The 19,565-nt window shown below is 34.6% G+C and overlaps 1 protein-coding gene across 2 annotated transcripts; it reads left to right on the top strand.

The window, feature by feature from the left end:
* Positions 1 to 790: 790 nt before the first annotated feature.
* On the top strand, positions 791 to 18,273 carry LOC110730962. Of its 2 annotated transcripts, none has more exons than XM_021910807.1 (18): positions 791 to 939; positions 1,387 to 1,642; positions 2,091 to 2,286; positions 4,177 to 4,485; positions 4,592 to 4,681; positions 4,940 to 5,407; positions 5,683 to 5,790; positions 8,599 to 8,729; positions 8,823 to 8,955; positions 9,690 to 10,050; positions 10,154 to 10,668; positions 10,763 to 10,942; positions 11,017 to 11,175; positions 13,764 to 13,838; positions 14,692 to 14,836; positions 15,366 to 15,562; positions 15,978 to 16,193; positions 17,499 to 18,273. In XM_021910807.1, the coding sequence occupies exons 2-18, from the start codon at positions 1,455 to 1,457 to the stop codon at positions 18,141 to 18,143; spliced, it is 4,116 nt and encodes a 1,371-aa protein (XP_021766499.1). In that variant the 5' UTR covers positions 791 to 939; positions 1,387 to 1,454; the 3' UTR covers positions 18,144 to 18,273. The 2 variants fall into 2 exon arrangements, with proteins under 2 accessions (XP_021766499.1, XP_021766500.1); XM_021910808.1 differs by having other exon boundaries at positions 801 to 939; positions 1,416 to 1,642.
* The last annotated feature ends 1,292 nt before the right edge of the window (positions 18,274 to 19,565 follow it).

Raw genomic sequence — 19,565 nt, 5'->3', positions numbered from 1 at the left:
TAACAAACTAATATATCATTAGTATTGCATTTTTTTTATTACTACTCTTTATTATCACAATCATTTTAAAATGAAGCTATTCAAAAATAATATCCAAAACAATACTATAATTTTCTAAAAATCTTTAAGTTATAACAAAATCTAGATAACTTCACTTATAATAATAATAATTGTTTTTCCATAGATATTTCCCCATAGAAACTTTATCGATCACTACTAATTATTAGTACTTACAAATTCATGTATCGTTATTATTACAAAACCCGAATACAACCACGAATTTTACTTATCTTGCCGTTGGGGGGCACGCGCAACGCGCGTGCTCCAACGACTAGTCAACATAAGTGTCAGTGCTTATCAAATGTTTGTGAAATAAATAATTGCTAACATTAATATATTTCGATATGAAGTAACACTCATTCCAATAATTATATTTCATACAACTACGACATGAACAAAATAACAAAACTTTACCAAATAGATTTATATTCACTAATAGCTTCCTAATTTAGATTAATAAAATGATGTTGAATTCAAGCACAAAATTATAATAACTAATCCACATATATTTATATAGTACATCCTAATTTGGATTAACAAAACGGTGCGCGCCAACGCGCGCGTGCACAAAAACTAGTGAAATTTATTACAATATCAAATTCCAAACCCATACCACTCTAAATTCATTCCTTATTTCAAACCGATTAGTGGTCTCATTTTTTGTATTTAGTAACGTGTCAAATATTATAAAATGGTCAAATGGATGAAAATATTGTATAATGTGTCAAGTAAGGAAGTATAAGACAAATAATTTATAATGTGACCTTTGTCAAGGTTGATCCTCCCCCGCGCTCTCATTCTCGGTGTCCCTTATTGTCTCGCTGCTCACTCTCTATTTCCTCGCCGGAAAAAGGCCAACGACCACTGTTCCGCGGCCAGGTAGCCGCCTCTCTCTCCTTCTCTTTCTCTTGTTTCTTCCGCCGTTGCCGCCGCCTGGTCTCCGGTGGTGTCAGTGGCGGCTCCTCCCCTTCCTCTTCATAAATTATGATGCTACATTTTATATTTTCCCTAATTTACATGCTTTTCATTCTATTTTCCTGTTCAATTATATCCTAAACAATTTATTTCAAATTATACTTGGAATTCTGTTATACTTTTCAACTTTAATCTACGAAGCTATACGAATATGCCCGTTTTTTATTTTTATTTTTTATAACTTTTTAAATTGGTTTATACAAGGTTTTGTTTAATGAGATTAGGTTATTTATGAAACTTGATCATATGATATAAGTAGTTCATGCTGTATAAAATCAATCCCCTAAAAAATGTATTCGGTAGTGTACAATTTCAAGTTAATTTACTCAGAAATTGGGTGTCTTTTTATAGGTGACTGATTCGGGCATCGCATTTGGCAGCATTTTCATGTAATTTTGTTGATTGGTGTGGCAAACGACATGGATTTGAATAAAGATGGTTTCTTGAGTGATGAAGCTCAGAACAGTAGCACTTTCTGTCAATTAAAATCTTGTTGTTTGGAGTTGCTTGACCTTCTGCAAAACCCCAAGAAGCAATCACCTGCTGTTTCTCAATTGCTTGCCCTTCTTCGCTCTTTGACTTCCGAGGACGTCGAACCTTTTTTTGAGTATGTTGTCCTGCTTTCGTGTTATTGCGTTTTTGTTTATTGGAATTAAGGCTTCATATTGCTGTTGCTGTTACTGTTGCTAATCCGAACAAATGCAATTTTTCATTATGTAAAGGTTTATTTGAATACTGTAAGAAGGAATAAAACGATGATTGATTTTAAACAGTTATATTGATGATTCAACGTTTATTTGTAATGCTTCAAATTTCCTATTGTGTGCTAGTTTCATACTCACTATGTCCGTTATTGTTTGCTCCGTTTTTCTTTTAAGGCCGTCCCTAAAATATTGTTTCTTTTCCATCTCAACAAAAAATTAACAAAGTAATCAAATCTTGAGGGCAAACAATTGGGGCAGAGGGCGTATTGCCATATTCATCACAAATTATACTTGTTTTTGTGATTAATTTGTTTACTTTGATTCTAATTTTAACCTCTATTTTTCTTTCAGCTATATCTTGTTTCCATTGCTGCTTCTAATGGATGCAGCAGTAGATTGCAGATCTGTTCAAAAACGTAATTGTGATGGAAAATCAGAAATGCTCTTTGACCATCAAACCCTTAAAGTGAGTGATGCTGTTTCAGAAGGCGTGCTTCAATGTTTGGAGGAGCTTTTTACCAAATGTCGTTTAGTTTCTGTAAATCAGGTTTGTGGATTCTTTTTAACACTTTTATTCATACCATAGTCCATAGAGCAACCTTCTATCTTGTGACATTTCCGTATATCTTCACCTTTCCTTTGCCCGCCAAAAATGTATTATCTGTTTTGCATGCCATCAGGGGGTTGTTGTAAACTGCATTTTGTTATACATGTCTTTTCAGCAATGTTTTTGGGATTTAGTTTAGTCCTTATGTTCTTAGCTTCAGGTCGTTTTCGGGTGGGAGACAATATTTATAAGTACAGTTAAGATAATTTGTTGAAAACTTGAAATTTTGAGTTTAATGCGCAAAGCACGCTTGAATCTTTGAAATTACCTAGATTACTCCTAATCTAAGTTTTTTCACTCCTGAATCCTGAGTTTCAGTTTAATGGTTGTTAGTATAAGAATCTTGATTGACTATGCAAGAGCACAGAACTGTATAAACTCAGTCAAACCGGCTGTGAGGCTAGGTAAAATTAGCTCACTACTAGACCCCTAATTCCCAAATGAATTAAAAAAGCTAACGCATTCCCGGGTTAGGAAAATTACTCCTGCAGCCTTTGTAGTTACACGCCTTAGTATTCCTGTAATAACCAGAGGTGCAATAAACTTTAAACAACATTTGAACTGGAATTGATTAAGTAATTCGGTCCATACTGCTTAGCCACATGAATTGGACTCAAACAAATAGATCGCCCAATTTACAAATTGCACCATGTAAAGTTCACAGCTTAAGGGTTCATGGATTATCCACAAGCTTATTACTAAATAAAGCAAGTAAATTAAGATATTTTAAGCAAGATTACTAAGCTATTTAGCAAGCCATGTAACATAAGTATGAAATATTTAACTAGATGCAAAATTGCAAACCAAGGTGACGTGTTCATCTTCTGAGGTTGAATATGAATCCTCATCACTTTTGTTGTTTGATTTCAATGTTAAGCCAGCAAATATGAATGCCAAACATCATGATAACACATAAGGAAAAATATTGTTTGGTTGCTCAAAACAAGTTGGGGAATTAAAAATTCATGTGAATTTGGATATAGGGGGTTTGTTTGGTTGATTCTTAAGCGTAAAAATGTAGAAAGTGCAAATTCATGGGAATCAAATTACCAAGCGCCCCTCTTGGTAATTCAAAATTTTCATGATTTGCAAATGCCTTCATAACAATCAAACAAGTTTAGCCATTTCCTAGGAAAATTGATTTGGGATTAGATTCCAATGAAATACAAATGCCTATGGGAATTTGATTCCTATGTCAACCAAACAATACCTCACTGTTTCTTTGTTCAATTAGCTGAACATTGTTTACAGTGCAGTTTTCCATTATCACCATGATGTATGTTCATTATCAATGGCAAAAGTTATGAGGCAGTAATGTGTAGACACCACTGTGGGCCATTGAACTGAGGATCTGGCGATCTGCATAGCCTTGGTCTTCTTTCACACAATTGAAGGGTTTGAGTATTCATCCAAAAATATAGTTTCTACTCCCTCAGTATTATAATTATTGACACAGTCAATACCAATGTGTGTGTTTGACCAACAATATGTATAATTACACATTATTAAAAAGTAGTATTAAACTACACAGTAATATCTATTTAAAAACATTTTATATGATACTAGTTGATTTTCTTATGTTACTCAAAGCTATAGTCAAACTTAGTATATGAATAGTGAAGAATGTCAAAGCGTTATGCCCAAGGGAGTTTTTCTTGTCTTTTCTCCTTTGTTATATTCCAAACAAAAGAATTTTGAATATCAGTTTTACTGGAAAGTCTGACTCTACCAAATTAACAGAGCTGTAGTTGGCCTTACATTTTTATCATGGTTGAAGTTTGAACATTGGTGCTACATGTGGCCTGAAGCTTTGACTCTGCTTTTTGGTAGATGACTGTTGTGCTGAAGACATTGACTCATGGTGCCATGCTATCACCATTAGAGGCTGCAGAAGAGTTCCGAGAAGGAGTAGTCAAGTGCTTTAGGACATTAATTTCCAATATAATTTCTTGCTCTGACACATCTTGCTCCTGCAAACACAGTTTAAGTCAACCTCTCCTTCTAGATACTGAAGATTTTAGATCCTCAACTGCTGAACATTTGGAGTGTCATTCTCAACCCAAGGAATGCTTGATTGCATTTCTCCAATCAGAAAGTTCTTCAGCTGCTGTTGGACACTGGCTCTCTCTCCTGCTGAATGTATGTTGAAACCTTGTTTGCTATGCATATTGAATAATAAGACTATTTTTATTCACATGCTTATACGTGTTGCTAATTTAGCTCTTATCAATTTGCTTGCACCAAGATTGCAGAAGCCGAAAGCTCACGTGGTCTTAGGGGCAGTGCAAAGATTCGGATAGAAGCTCTTTTGACCTTACGCATACTTGTAGCGAAGGTAAAAATGAAGAAGTCTTGTTTCTTATACCCAGAAAACTATGGTGGAAATGCTAATGCTTGGAGAATCTGTTCAACCCAAGCCTTTGGGTTGATCTTAACAGTTTTATGTTTCTAATGCTTACGAGTTACTTATAAATTCTGCAGTCAGAATTTTGCTGGAATTGTAGAAATGTAGAATAAGTGGATTCTCGTTGTTGTACAAAAATTCGAGTAATATTTGATATCTTCTTAGTGAATGTTATTTCCCCTTTGGCAGGTTGGTACTCCAGATGCCCTGGCTTTCTTTCTGCCCGGAGTTGTCAGTAAATTGGCTGGAATTTTGAATGTTTCCAAATCTATGATTAGTGGGGCTGCTGGAAGTACTGAAGCTACTGATCATGCAGTTAGAGGCTTGGCGGAATTCCTCATTGTAGTCCTTCAAGTTGATGCCAATATATTTGATCCTCGTGTGTCCCGCAACAATTTGCTTGCTTCGCTTTCATATGAGAATGAATCTCCGCAATCTTTTCTGGAGGAGCTACGCCACATGCATGTCAAAGCTCAGGATCGGATTCAAACTCCTGCAAATAGTTCATGTCTAAAAACACCTAATACCAAGGAGGAGGAGAAGCAAAGCCACAAAATCAGTGGTGGACTAGGGCCTTTGCACGTCAAACGTACGAGAGACTGGCTTGAAAAAACCTCAGTCAATATTGACTGTTTGTTGAGCAAGATTTTTCCACATGTATGTTAATAGATTTGATTTGTTATTTGAATTCAGTTTATACTATATTGAATAAGATTCTTCACAAGCTGATAAATTTTATTTGGATAAGTTGCTTCACTAGAGTTGACTCCTGTCCTACACTGTAAATGTCTGAATTTGAATTGATGGGTAAATCCAAAATCTCTTCATTGCTGGTATTGCCATATATTGCCAAAGCTGGTTCAGAGCTATCTTCTTTCATTCTCAACTATAATTTACAGCCTGCTAAATCGTGTCTTTGATGTTCTTGTCAGATATGTGGGCATCCATCTAAGAGAATAAGGCGTGGGCTTGTCTCTGCAGTACAAGGACTCTTATTAAATTGCAGTAATATTTCGAAGGGGAGCAGATTGATGCTTTTGGTAGGATGACAGTAATTGCTGCTGCTTCATTTACCTTTCATTTGATTCTCACTTACTTTTGATTAGCTCTGATAAACATTATGTTTGATTATGGGGCTCTTAGGGAGATGTCAGGAACCCAAACATCTCAAATTCTGAACATGACATGAAAATGTTTTCAAAAAAATAAATAAAAATTGTAGTACTTAGTGGTTTTGAGTTCTGGCTTTGTGCTTATGAATTGTTTGAATATAAGTAGTAAAATCTGATTCTTGGGTCATTTACTATTTATGCCACCAATTCACTTTCAGAAGTACCTGCAGTATTTAGAGACCCTAAGTAATTGGTTGCAAAAAACTATTATATCCACGCACACACACCAACCACCTACCCACCTATAGGTTTTGAATCAAGTAATGAGTTCATGCTTACACCAGTGTTGATTGATTTTAAAACTACAGCTTTATATGTCCTTATAATGCTCTCTTATTTCATTTTTTTTACTGTATGTCAATGTTTACGTTCATCATATGTGAGCTGGAGGTTAATTTTTCTGCTGGTTCACTTATATTCAAACTGCAATATAAATATAAATATATATATATATATATATATATATATATATATATATATATATATATATATATATATATATAAGTTATCTATTATTTGTTATCTACTGTTAGTTTTACATATCTGCTGTATTAAGGGGAAATGTTTGTTAGGAAACACAAAAGAGTTTATAGGAAATTGAGGAAGAGGAAGAGGATAATTGAGGATAACATATCCTCCAAAAACTGACTAGACATTCTCCAAATAACTGACCAATTTTAATTAATTGAGGTCTCTCATGATCTCTCCAAATATTCTTCAAAAATATGACTATAGACTAGCAAAACTATGATGTTAACCTTTTGTATTACATTAAGTTAGTCAGACCAAAACTGTCAATAATATCACGAGCCTTGCTGTGCAAGCTGGCTAAGAAATCCATTATATTCCTTATAGAGACCTGATCAACATCTACCACCTAATAATTTTACTATTTGTGATTTTCTTCCATGTAAACCAATTGAGTGTTGTTAAGCTACTGATACTTCTTTTCATTGCTCTTTCCAAAATGTTGTATGCTATGCTTGGGCACAAACTTTAAGTGTAGCCTAACTGCTAGTCGTCTTGTGACGTAGAAAACCTGTTTGGTGAACAATCTGATTAACTCTAAAGTTTTATCTTTCTAATACATATTTTCAATTAACATGTTGTATGGGGATTTCGATATTGCAGGTGTGTTGGTTTACCTACTTTATACTGCTTATTACTCCTTACTAAAGCTTTTTGTGTCATATTTTTAGTTATCACTTGGTATATTTGATGCAGGGCTGATGTTCTTGCGTTAAATTTACTCTTGATAAGACTGTTATTATTTCATTACATTCACCCCTATTGATATTTAATGCCTAAGAGCAAGATCAGTAAAGTTGTTACATTAGAATAATGAAACAATACTAATTGTGAACTAAAAGATCTTATGAAATAACAGTAGGATTCAACAATATGTTTGCCTAACTGTCTCATGCTGCCTACACATCTGACATCCCAGCATTTGAGGAAATGTTTAGATGGAATGGAACCTTTGGTTTGTTCTTTTTCCAATCTCTTTGATTTATCTGTAGTACAAGAATGCATGATATCTGATGACTTCTTGATACTATATTATTGTATCCCTTTCGAGAGTCTCTGCGAGCTGTCACTACCTCTATGTATATTGGTCATCTTGTAAACATTAAAAAAATATTTGGCAGATAAGGTGGATTGTTCAACACACCTAAGAGTGCAGTTGCTGCCCTTGATAGTAATATGTTGGCTGAGCTTTAGAGAAAGAGAAATCAAACTTCAGTTTTACCCTTGAAAGCAAAGTGAATGTAAAATGAATAAAAGAGATTGACAATTTAATAGCTTCACAGTCTCTCTCTCTCTCTCCCCCCCCTCCCCCCCCCCCCTCCCCCCCAACACCCCCCACCCCCCGTTGACATACAAAATTCCCAATCTCAATGTAGCTAGAGTGTCAACTAAGATGCACCTCAATCTTTTTAATTGCTTTTCCATTTTAACTGAAAAATTAGGAGTTCCGGAAATAGGTGAGAATTTTAACTGAAAAATTAGGAGTTCCAGAAATAGGTGAGATTATAGAGCTGAAGGGTTAAGAGTGTAGATGAAGGATTAAAGACCTTTTTATCAAGAGCTTGACACGACATGACAAGGCAACTCGACATTAACTCGAGAATACTAAGAAAACACTAAGTCATGACACGACACACCACGACACAACCAACCCGTATTAATAATTGGTCAAATTATGCAATTACCCTACTTTTTACTTAGTTTTTGATTGATATTGTGAACAACACGTAATGAACATGAGATCAAACACAAACATGACATGACACAACTATTTGCCACCTTAACTTTTATCCTAAAACATTGGAAATTACAAATTTTTATAAAATTATAACTTTTTGATATAAAGATGAGAAGCATGGCTTAGATTATTCAATTTTTAGGTGATATGTGAAAGATTTTTTATACTATCGTGTCTTTTCATGTTGCATCTGCATTTCATATATCTGGATGGAACTAGTGCCAATTCTATATGATGGAGCATTATTTAGCATCTTTTTTTTTTTTTTTTTTTTTTCTTCCCTAAAGATGGTTTTACTATCACTTTTGAATTATAAGTGGAAGGTGTTTATGTGATGTATATCTGAACTATTATAGTCGATCTTTGTTTCATGTTTGCTAGATTATTCTTATAATTGTTTTTGGCTTTAGGATTGTTTGTGTAATTTGGCTTGTGATGATTCTGAAGATGTTTCCCTGCCTGCTCAAGATGTCCTTGGATTATTGTTCTCATCAGACGGAAAATATACTGTTGAGGATGATTTAGCTGAAATTTTTAGCAGGTCCATATTCACTAGCTCTGAATTTATTGGTTACTTATTCTTGAATTTAACAGAAACTTTCATTTCTGTATTATCTTTTTTTCTTAATAACAGGCTACTTGAGAAGCTCCCTAAGTTTATTCTTGGATGTGAGGAATCTTTGGCTCTTGCTTCTGCTCAGCAGATGCTTGCCGTGATCTACTATTCTGGACCTCAACTTGTTGTTGATCACCTTTTACGTTCTCCTGTATGTCCTTTCATCAATATTATGAGACTACTTGTAGATATGTCATCTTTTTGCTGTTCCATCAATTTATAGATTACTGGCCCTGCTGGTCTTTGTAGGATGCCTTTTCACTCTTCTTTAGTTGTCATTTCACTGATGTTTATCCTTTCTATCACTTGGAATATGTTTCTGTAGCTGTGTTATTACCTGGTATTTGAAAGTTTGAATAAGTAATGTTAGGATAAAGAAGGATACCTTAGTTTGCAGATAGATGAGATAACTTTTCTCAAATAATGGAAAACCATCCCAACTAGACAACTGTAGATTCAAATTACACCCAAAGCAAGATACGGGAACTATTTGGCAAGAGCCCAAGAGGGTTGCTCCCTCTTTTAGCTGATCATAAACTATAGCCTTTCCTATAAGCTTTATACTCTGTTTTTTTGTTGGTTACATTTGTTGTAGCTACAAAAACCATAAGGGTAGGGGAGTGAAGGAAGCAAGTGGGGTGTGTGTTAGAAAAAGTAGGAAAGAGAGTGATGCATCAAAAAAAGTAGGAGATAGAGTGGTGTATGTGAGATATAGGGATTGCGAATTAGGAATTAATTACTAGTATAACCAGTATCACAAAATAAATGGGTGGAGAGAGTATTTTATCTGTTATTGTATGTGGAATTATTTGCACCTTTCACTCTCTCTGCTTATTTATTTATGAGCTAAACATCACAGCTAATTATAAATATATGACCATGCAGATTAAGGCTGCAAAGTTATTTGACGTATTTGCCTTGTGTCTGAGTGAGGAGTCTGTCTTTGCTGGCTCTCTTGGAAAAATAGTCTTATCAAGGCCTTCTTCTACTGGATACTTGCATTCTCTTGCAGAGTTAAAAATTGGAAGTAAGATTTCTGAAGACCAATATCCTGTCAATAATTCCAATATATATGAAGTATCAAACATGCACACTTTGGTCAAGGAAATGGAGTATTCCGAAGGACAAACTTATGAGAATTATGAACTTCCACGTATGCCTCCTTGGTTTGCCAATGTAAACTTTCATAAATTGTATCAAGCACTTGCAGGAATTCTAAGACTTGTGGGTTTATCCTTAATTTCTGGTAATGTATTCCTCAATTGTATAATTTTCTGATTGGATCCTGATGTTCTTGTCAATATTCTGACTTATGTGTATCTTGTTTCTGTTTTCTATGTGCCAAACAGACTATAGAAATGAAGTGCCGTTATCAAAGATTATCGAGATTCCTTTGGATAATTTGCGTAAATTAGTCTTTGAGATACGTAGGAAGGAGTACAATAGTGAAAGCTGGGAATCTTGGTACGCTAGGACAAATTCAGGTCAATTGTTGCGACAAGCTGGAACTGCTGCATGTATCCTTAATGAAATGTTATTTGGCATGTCAGATCAAGCTATGAATGTCTTTGGAAAAATATTTAAGAACTCAGGAGTAAGAATTGAAGAGAAGCAAAATAGTGATGCCACTGCTTTTGGTCATTCTTGCCAAGTACGATGCCATGTTGCTCATGGATCACATTGGCAGACTAAAGGAGCTGAGAACGTGAGGCAGCATGTAATTGATTGTGTTGGTACCATTTTACATGAGTACATAACTCAAGAAATTTGGGACCTTCCAGTTATACTTGAAACATCTCTTCTTAAATCTGGCAGTGAAAGTATTGATAAGAACTTCTTACACGATGTTGCCAATCTACACCAGGAAATGACACTTCCATAACTTGTCATTTTAAGCTGCTTTTTATTGTTTTTATATCTTGTCTAGCTCTAACACTTTTCATATTTATTACCAACAGGTGCTCATCGAGGGAATTGGGATCTTCAATACTACACTTCGTGAGCAATTTGCTTCAAGTGGGTTCCTCTGTTCCTCTCTATATCTGTTGCTTGAAAACCTGATGTGCTCAAACTCTGACGTCAGACATGCATCTGATGTTGTGCTACGTTTAATTTCTGCCACATCTGGATGTTCATCGGTAAGAGTCATACTATGCCTTATCCCTTTTGCCAATTCCTGGTTTACTGACTTTCTGACCCAAACAATCTACAGGTTGGTCACCTAGTTATGTTAAATTCAGACTATGTTATTGATTCATTATGCCATCAATTGCGTCATTTGGATCTGAATCCTCACGTCCCAAACGTGCTTGCCGCAATGCTTTCTTGTGTTGGTGTGACTCATAAAATATTGGCATTGTTGGAGGAGCCGGTATGTTCCAAATTTCGTTAATTGTTGTGAACTAGTTATGCTAAATTCAGACTATGTTATTGATTCATTATGCCATCAATTGCGTCATTTGGATCTGAATCCTCACGTCCCAAACGTGCTTGCCGCAATGCTTTCTTGTGTTGGTGTGACTCATAAAATATTGGCATTGTTGGAGGAGCCGGTATGTTCCAAATTTCGTTAATTGTGAAAACCTGTTCTGCTATCCTTTCACCCTGTTTCTGGTTCTTGAAGTGTTTGGTTATAGCAAAAAAGGGTGATTCTCAGTTTAGAAAATCAAATGACAAATGCTATGTCTTCTACATGTTATTCATTTCTGCTTTCAAAAAAAAAAAAAAAGATCTTATTTATTTCTCTTTTTTCCCCGTAATAAAGTCTTTGATTGGTTATTAATTATCATTGAGAATCCAAAAAAACCACAATTTAGAAATGGAATCATTATGTGGTAATTATAAATTACCGTGGTCCGAGTCAAACAGTTTCAAATATACTCCAAAAGAATCATATATTGACTTTAATAAGATGTAACAACTAACAATAGTGACAATACTTTAGTCATAATTTGTCGCAATATGTGTGGAATTGTTTGTCTATCATAAGCATTAATTTATTGAATATACTTGAAAATTGTTAATAAGAACATTAATTAAAGCGCTTGCTATTTTTTACTAGATTATATGTTACTCCCTCTGTTCTTGAAACTTGGTTACATTTGGTGATTTTATGCGGTTATTAAGGAAAATAGTATAGTGAATGTGATGATTAGATGTCACATATAATAAGTATTAAGGCATTAAGTCAACGTTGGAAATAGAAAGTGTTAAATAGGTATAGTCGCTTAATAATAGGAAGACTATCATTTACCACCTCCCCAACAACTGGCAATACACCAACTTCATCTTATTAGCCCCCTTTCTCAATGATATTTTGTTTCTTTGCCTTCCTCTTCCTTGCATTTACTCCATTGTGCTACTCCCTTATATTAGTTACACTCTCAGCAATTCTCAGTCTGATTGATAAAATTTGAAAATTGGGGGAAGAAACCCTAATATATCAAAAACCTTCAATTCAATGAATTAAGGACAAATTATAGAGGAATTTAAAATTCAATTGGGAAAGTCTTTAATTACAAACACTAACTTTCTTAGGGCTGATTTCGACCTTTGATTGAGATTAAATGAGCAAATGGGGATGAAATTAGAGAGAGCAGATTTTAACGAAGGGAAGAGGGTGGAAATAGGAAAAGGTATGGTCATATGACCTGCGCACCCCAAGTCAATGCCGGAAATAGGTCGGTAACATTGGAAAATGGGATTAGGCTGTCTCTTACAACAACAAATTTTTTTTTATGGTTTTAACTTGCCAAAAAAATTTGAAAGGTTTTTTCTGATAAAAAAGTAAGTTAAATTTTTTTTTTTTTTTTTTTTTTTTTTTTTAAATACAAATTTTCCTTTATATTATTTTTAGCAATTTGTTTGTGCAGTCTGGTCAGCGCATCTGTTTTGGGTACAGAGGGCCATAGGTTCGAATCCTGTCATCTTGATGTGATGGGCTGATGTGCACAGACCCGTAGGCTACAAGGCTGACGAAAAAAGCACATTTTTTTTTAATCTCAAACATGGAAAAAGTGCTCAAACCATACCTCGAGGAGAAGGTAGCCGAAAGAGCGCTTCTCCGAGAGACATAGTTCGAAAGGGTGCATCCCATGCCTTTCTTGGTTGGAAAACCCAACCGGCATCTCAGGTCAAAAACATAATATGAGTTTACCAATGCTTGCTATATGGGGAATTTAGTTTGCTGCATATTATAGATTCATAATATACCTTTTTTTTGTAGGATAATAAATCAATATGTTGAAACCTTTTTATTTATTTTTTTTATTTTATTTACATGGTGGTAAATCAATTAATGTATGTATATTTAGTGCTAATTTGATGCTGATATTAACTTTTTTTTTTTTTTTTTTTTTTGGCACAATAATTAGCTTGGAATAGTATATGAAATACTTATAATAGTATTATGACAAATGATGGGGCCTGCTAGTATAGGCCTGTACAATAGTTATTAACTAACCTATCATGCCTGCATATATATATATATATATATTGAGACATTTTTGCACCCTCTTTGTAAGTTGGGGTTTATGTTTTGGATCCAGTATTTTTGTTCAAAACCCCTGATAATTAATAACTCTATAATCTATGATGGGTGATAAATAACTCAACAAGTGTAGCTCATGCCTTTTCTGTGTAAATTATAAGCTATAAACTTTATTGACTTGATTTATTAGTCATTGAGCTGGCAAATATGATAAGAATTGTTGAAAACATCTAGAGTCGCCTTGGCAGATTCTTTTTAGGGTTTTTGTATTTTTTTTTCCCCAAAATTGGCAAGTTTCAAGCAAATTCTTACATCACACTTTTAAAATGGGGCCATGATTTTCAATTGTATTTTTGAGACATCTGCTTGGCTTTTTGGTCCTCTTAAAATTATGTAGAACATCAACTATCTTTACCATCCATTATTTATGGTATGTGACTAGTTATGCCTTATTTTAAAACTTTTTGTAGATGCGCTCTGTTTCGATGGAACTGGAAATCCTTGGAAGGCATCAGCACCCGGAGTTGACTATTCATTTCTTGAAGGTTTTCATTTTCATTTGAAACTTTGTTTAGAAATGTTTATTGATGATTTTTCGTTGCTGTTTATTGTATTTTATAAGTCATCTGCCTCCTATCTTGGTCTTAAACTGTTATTAGCTTATTTTATCATTGAAATATTGCCATATTGGTATTTTCAGGTAATTGAATTTTCTGAGTGCACTGTGTGAATACATTTTATATTCTGTACTTCTGATTTTCAAATCTTAATTAGCTAGTATTTGAAAATTGATCAAGTGTCATGCAGGCGTTATGTTCCTCTAAAATTTTTTGGCTTGTGGTTTGCACATACTATTGTGATTATCTGTTCCTAGGAATGAGTAGATAGATTCATTGATAGGTAGCTAGTCAGAATAAGCCATACTAGCGAAGTTTAGATCACTAATTAGGTGTTATTTCCTATTTTAAATTGTGTAAACTGGCCAGTTTGCCATCCTTGGGCTGTTTTCGTGGTCAAAATAGTTGCTAAGACTTTATAACGTCTTGTGACTGAGGTTATGCATTTATACTTGTTGTGGTCTTTTAAACACAAACCTTCGAGTGTTAGCTTACAACGTGTGTAAGAAGTTTTTTTGGTCTCTGTGCATTACTAGATTATTAGATTATTTAGCGGGATGATGGAACTTGGAAAAGAGTGGCTAGGCTAATGAATTTTCTATTTGGTTGACAAGGACTATCAGCCCTTTTTGAAAAGAAAGTTAATCAGCTCCCCTTCCTCATCACACAGAGATCACAAAAAGAAATTTGCCACAATACTTGATTAGTAATGTGATGTTGAAGCTTATGTTTCCAATTGTATCACTGGTATGTTTATGATGATGTTTCAATTTTATGTCAGGCTGTAGCAGAGATGGTTAAGGCAGCTAAGCACGAGGCCCAATTGTTGCCTGCTCAAGCTGAATCCTTTTTGGCAGTTGTTAATTCTAAAGTTTCTGATGTGAAAATGGAACTCGAACGGGATACTGTCAATGCAGAGGAACCAGGTATAGCAGTATGTGAAACACTGTATAATCTCCCTGACTCCCTACCCCTGAAAATCCATTGCTCTGGGTATCCTATCAAGTTTCTTATTCCGTAGCTTTGTAATGCAAAATTTTGGTTCAGGCAGATTTATGGAGTCTTTTATCTTAATTGATCAAAGAGGAATATAGCTTCTAGTGTCCAATCTTTTTGCTTTTGGGAAGTGTTATATTGTAGGGCCAAATGGCTGTCAATAGTAGATATAGGCGTTGTTCCGTTGCCAATGTGGACACGCTATTTCTAAACGACTATACCATGGTTTTTCTTGTCTTCATTGTTTTTCTTTTTGTTGTCCATCTTCCCACCCCGACCCCCCTTTTTGCAAGCCAAATAACTAGCTTGTCTGCTTGGACAAGCCATGCTATGTATCATGATTATCTCTACTTCAGGTGCTTTACTGGTTTGTAGCCAATTTGTGCTCTTTGCATTTAAATGCAATGAATATCCTTTATTTTGGTGCTTTGCTCTTACTTTTGATCATGCAATTTGCAGAACCATGTGATGTTGCCTTTAGTCGCGACATTGTTGTGACAGTGGAAGAGTGGGAGAATATTTTGTTTAAATTACATGACAATAAGAGGTATCGTCGGATCGTTGCATCTGTTGCAGTATCCTGTTTCAGAGCTGTTACTCCGTTGCTTGGATCTGAAAAGGAACCGATATGCTTGATTGCATTGAACGTAATTGAGGTATCTCTAGATTTTCATCCAGAAGTATCATCTTTTGCACTTGCTAATTGTTTTTCTCAATTAATGTATAATTTGCTTCCATTTGATTTAAAAACTCTTCTCCTCTACTTTATCTCTAAGTAATACAGTATCATTTTCTATGAAATATGATGGCTCAATACCTCTATATTTAAGACATTTTTTTTCTGTGGTTTTACCTGCCCTAAAGTACATGTGGGTGTGTTGCATATCTAAACTGTAGAGTGGCTACAAAGTTATTTATGCGAGTGTTGTCAGATTGGTGGATTACAGAATAACAGAAAGCTCTGTTTTTTTATTGAATGTATCAAGATGCTGGCTAGACTTCAATTTAGCCGGGTTCATTTATCTAATGAAGTATGTAATTAGTTATCTGATTCTTTCCTCCCCTCTGTAGGATGGTTTTGTGACACTGGCAAATGTGGAGGAAGCGTTCAGGCATGAGAAAGAAGCTAAAGGAGGCATTGAAGAAGTAGCATCTTTGTGTTCCTTTTATCATCTTAAAGACATTCTTGATGTTGCCGAGGAGGGGAATGATGAGAACAGACTACTTCCAACGATGAACACAGTATGGCCATATTTGGTTGCTTGTGTACGAAATAGGATCCCTGCGGTAAGCATCTTCTCCCTGCGTTTTCTATGAATTGCTACATGTCCCTATCATAGAAGTTTCATATAAACGCTACATATCCATTTTTGGTAATGTGTTTTCTTTCTCTCTCGATACACGGGTTGCCATGTTCTCTCTCTTTATCTCACAACTATTACTTAGTATATGTGCCTCCCTTACATGCAACAGGTAATAGCAAATGGAAAAGTAATTTTTTTGGTTCTCCTTTCAGCCACAAACTGTCATTGTGTAATCTGTGGTGTATCACAAAATTTTCCTCGTAGTCCCTATGAATAAGATTGGTTGTCGTTCTCTTTAACGGTGAGAGTGGTATCAGATGGAGAGGTTTTCTGCTTGCTTGGTCCCTGGTGTATGTGTTGGAGTATAACAAGGCTACGAGGAAAAAATATAGCAGAGAAATTACTAAAATGATTTAATATTATTGGGTGTTTAGTTGGTAAAAGGCGAATTACAATTTGTTATAACTTATAAACAGCTCATGAATCCAAAAAAGAATCCCAAGATAAGCCATAAAGAGCACTATATCTTATAAACAGCTGCTTATTTTATCTATTTAACTTTTTAGAAAGGAAGGTTTTTATTTTAGGTTAAATACTAATTCTGATAGCCTTGTAACTTTTGCTGTAGCATAAGCAATTTTGTCATTTTTTAGTGCTACTTTCTATTTTTTTTTGGTTGGTTTTTATTGTTGGTTTTAATTTTTCAATGTGATATTATTTATGTTTTTTCCCTGGTTGTTTGCCTTCTCTCAACCCCCCCCCCTGCATTTATTCTTCTCCTGAACCTTGCTCGAATTTCACTATTGTTTGTCAACCCCTTCCCCCCCCCCCCCCTAAAAAAACCCAAAAAAAAAAAGAACAAAAAAAACTATTGTTTCCATTATTCTACTCCTGTTCCCTCTCTCTTTCCCTTAGCATACCCTGAAAATTTTCTTTATAAGGGGTCAGGCATTCTCTTCCTTGCAGCTCTATCCTGAAACTACGAGCAACACTTTTTAGAAACAGAATAGAAGGGAAGCTATTAGTTATGGGAAGGTAGAAAGATTTAAATGGGATAGAAACAAGACTAGGAAGGTTAGGTCAGACGGTGAATGAGTGTCAGAAAATCTGATAATTCACAAAGTATTTTTTTGAATTTTTTTCTTCATAAACAAGTGGGAATTGGCACTAAATATTGTAAGTTGTACAATCGTTTTTCCTCTTTTTGTGTGGGTTTGGAGGGAATGTGTGGGGCGCAACTGTTGCTCCATTTTGCTTGCATTTCCTGATAATTCTCATGTTTTTGCAGCCTGTTCGTAGATGTGCAGAAGTGATAAGCAATGTGGTGAAAATTTGTGGTGGAGACTTTTTTTCTCGACGTTTCCATACTGACGGGTCCCATTTTTGGAAGCTCTTAAGTACATCACCGTTCAAAAGAAAACCTATTTCAAGTGATGAGAAAGCACCACTTCTACCTTATAGAAGTACTTCTCGCACATTGGAAGATCCCATATCTGAATCTTCCAATCTGAAAACCCAAGTAGCAGTTCTCCGCATGATTGCTGAGCTGTCGCGGGATAAAAAGAGTGCTTCAGCTCTTGAAGTAGTACTTAAAAAAGTTAGTGGTCTTGTGGTAGGAATAGCATGTAGTGGTGTGACTGGGCTCCGGGATGCTTCAATAGACGCCCTTTCTGGACTTGCATCAATTGATCCTGATCTCATTTGGCTTCAACTGGCTGATGTGTATTACTCTTCGAAGGAGGAAGATGCGAAACCATCCAGTTCCGGATTTCCTGAGCTTGCAGAAATTCTTCCGCGCCCTATGTCTTCAAAAGACTACCTTTATGCACAGTATGGAGGTCAAAGTTATGGTTTTGATGTTAATTTTTCTTCAGTGGAAAACGCATTCAGAATATTGTACCCTGAAATGTTTCTTATACAAGCACAACACTAGCTCTGTAGCAATTATGTATATAAGTCATTTCAAATATTCTGTATTGTACGATTGCTGAAGATGAGGTTTGAATTACCAATCTAAGGGTAAGTTTATCCCCAGACTCTGACTAAGATTCCAGACTCTGTCACATCAGCTTTCCACTAACTTTTAATTACTTTTTATTATTCAGACTTACACAAGACTCTCTCCATTTTCATACATTATCCCAAGACTCACTCCAGACTCACTTACCTTCCTAAATAATAACATTAATTTTATAAATCTATTTATTTTATAAAATTATTTGTAATACTAATGATATAATGTCTATTTGTATATATTATAGTTTGAAAAAAAAATACTTCGAGTATTATAATAACTAGATGAAGCCCGTGCGATGCACGGTTTATTAGTATATATATATATATATTTATTTATTTATGTGATTAAAATTGTTATTATATATATTAGTTTTGAAATATTAGATAAAATTCTTAATCTCAAAAGATAATATTTTGTATATAATTAATTTAAACTTTAAAATCTCATTTGCAAATTTTGCTTACGTGGCATTTGAATTATTTAATTGTAAAAGAAATTAATAATCTCTTATTTAATTGGCTACCACTTAAATTTATAATCTTACATGGCGTACTAAGAAAATTAAATTCTACATGGCTCTCTAAAAACTCGGGGAAAACTCCCCTTTAAATATATATATTAGATTAGGAAAAAATTAAATTAGAATAAAATTTGTAATGGACATTGGTAATTTAATGACGAGCTGATTTTTTTTTTTTTTTTTTTTTTTTTGACAGAGAGATGAACATCAAAATACATAAAATATAAAATAACGATAATTTTGGATATAATACAATAACAATTAACTCTAAAGCACGTGAAATTTAAAGGCAAATGAAACTTAAAAATACATGATGATGATGATGAGGTGGCATGGTATTATTGGGCCATGCAAAATTTGTCAACTTAATTGCCCCACATGCATAGTCTTGAATTGGGTTTTAATTTACCAAACCCCTAGCAAGACTCATCATAGTCTTTTATCACATTATTGCTAAAGTCTTTCATAAGATTCTTGTTAAGACTTTGGTTGTTACTTGCGATAAACCCACCCTAAGGCTTTACCTAGTGATTTTTTTTTGCATTTATTAACATAAAGTTTAAGATCAAATCTCACTAAGGGGCACTTTGAAGTGAGAAAATTCTTACCCTTTTCCCAACAATATATTTATTTTTATAATGTCATGATTTGATTGTGTAATCATGCACACAATAGTAAAATATTCACCTTGTCCACTTGCAAAATCGATAAACAAAGGTGATATGACATAAAAAATTCACGGTAGGGCCATTGTGGAAATGAGACCCTAGGTTTTTCACCATGTGGATCTTGGAATCTTGGGTTTTTTTCTAGTTTAA

This window comes from Chenopodium quinoa, unplaced genomic scaffold, assembly GCF_001683475.1.
Source record: "Chenopodium quinoa cultivar QQ74 unplaced genomic scaffold, ASM168347v1, whole genome shotgun sequence".
Taxonomy (NCBI): Eukaryota; Viridiplantae; Streptophyta; class Magnoliopsida; order Caryophyllales; family Amaranthaceae; genus Chenopodium; species Chenopodium quinoa.
Note: the sequence above shows the minus strand (reverse complement) of the source record. Positions and strands in the feature narration are given on the sequence as shown.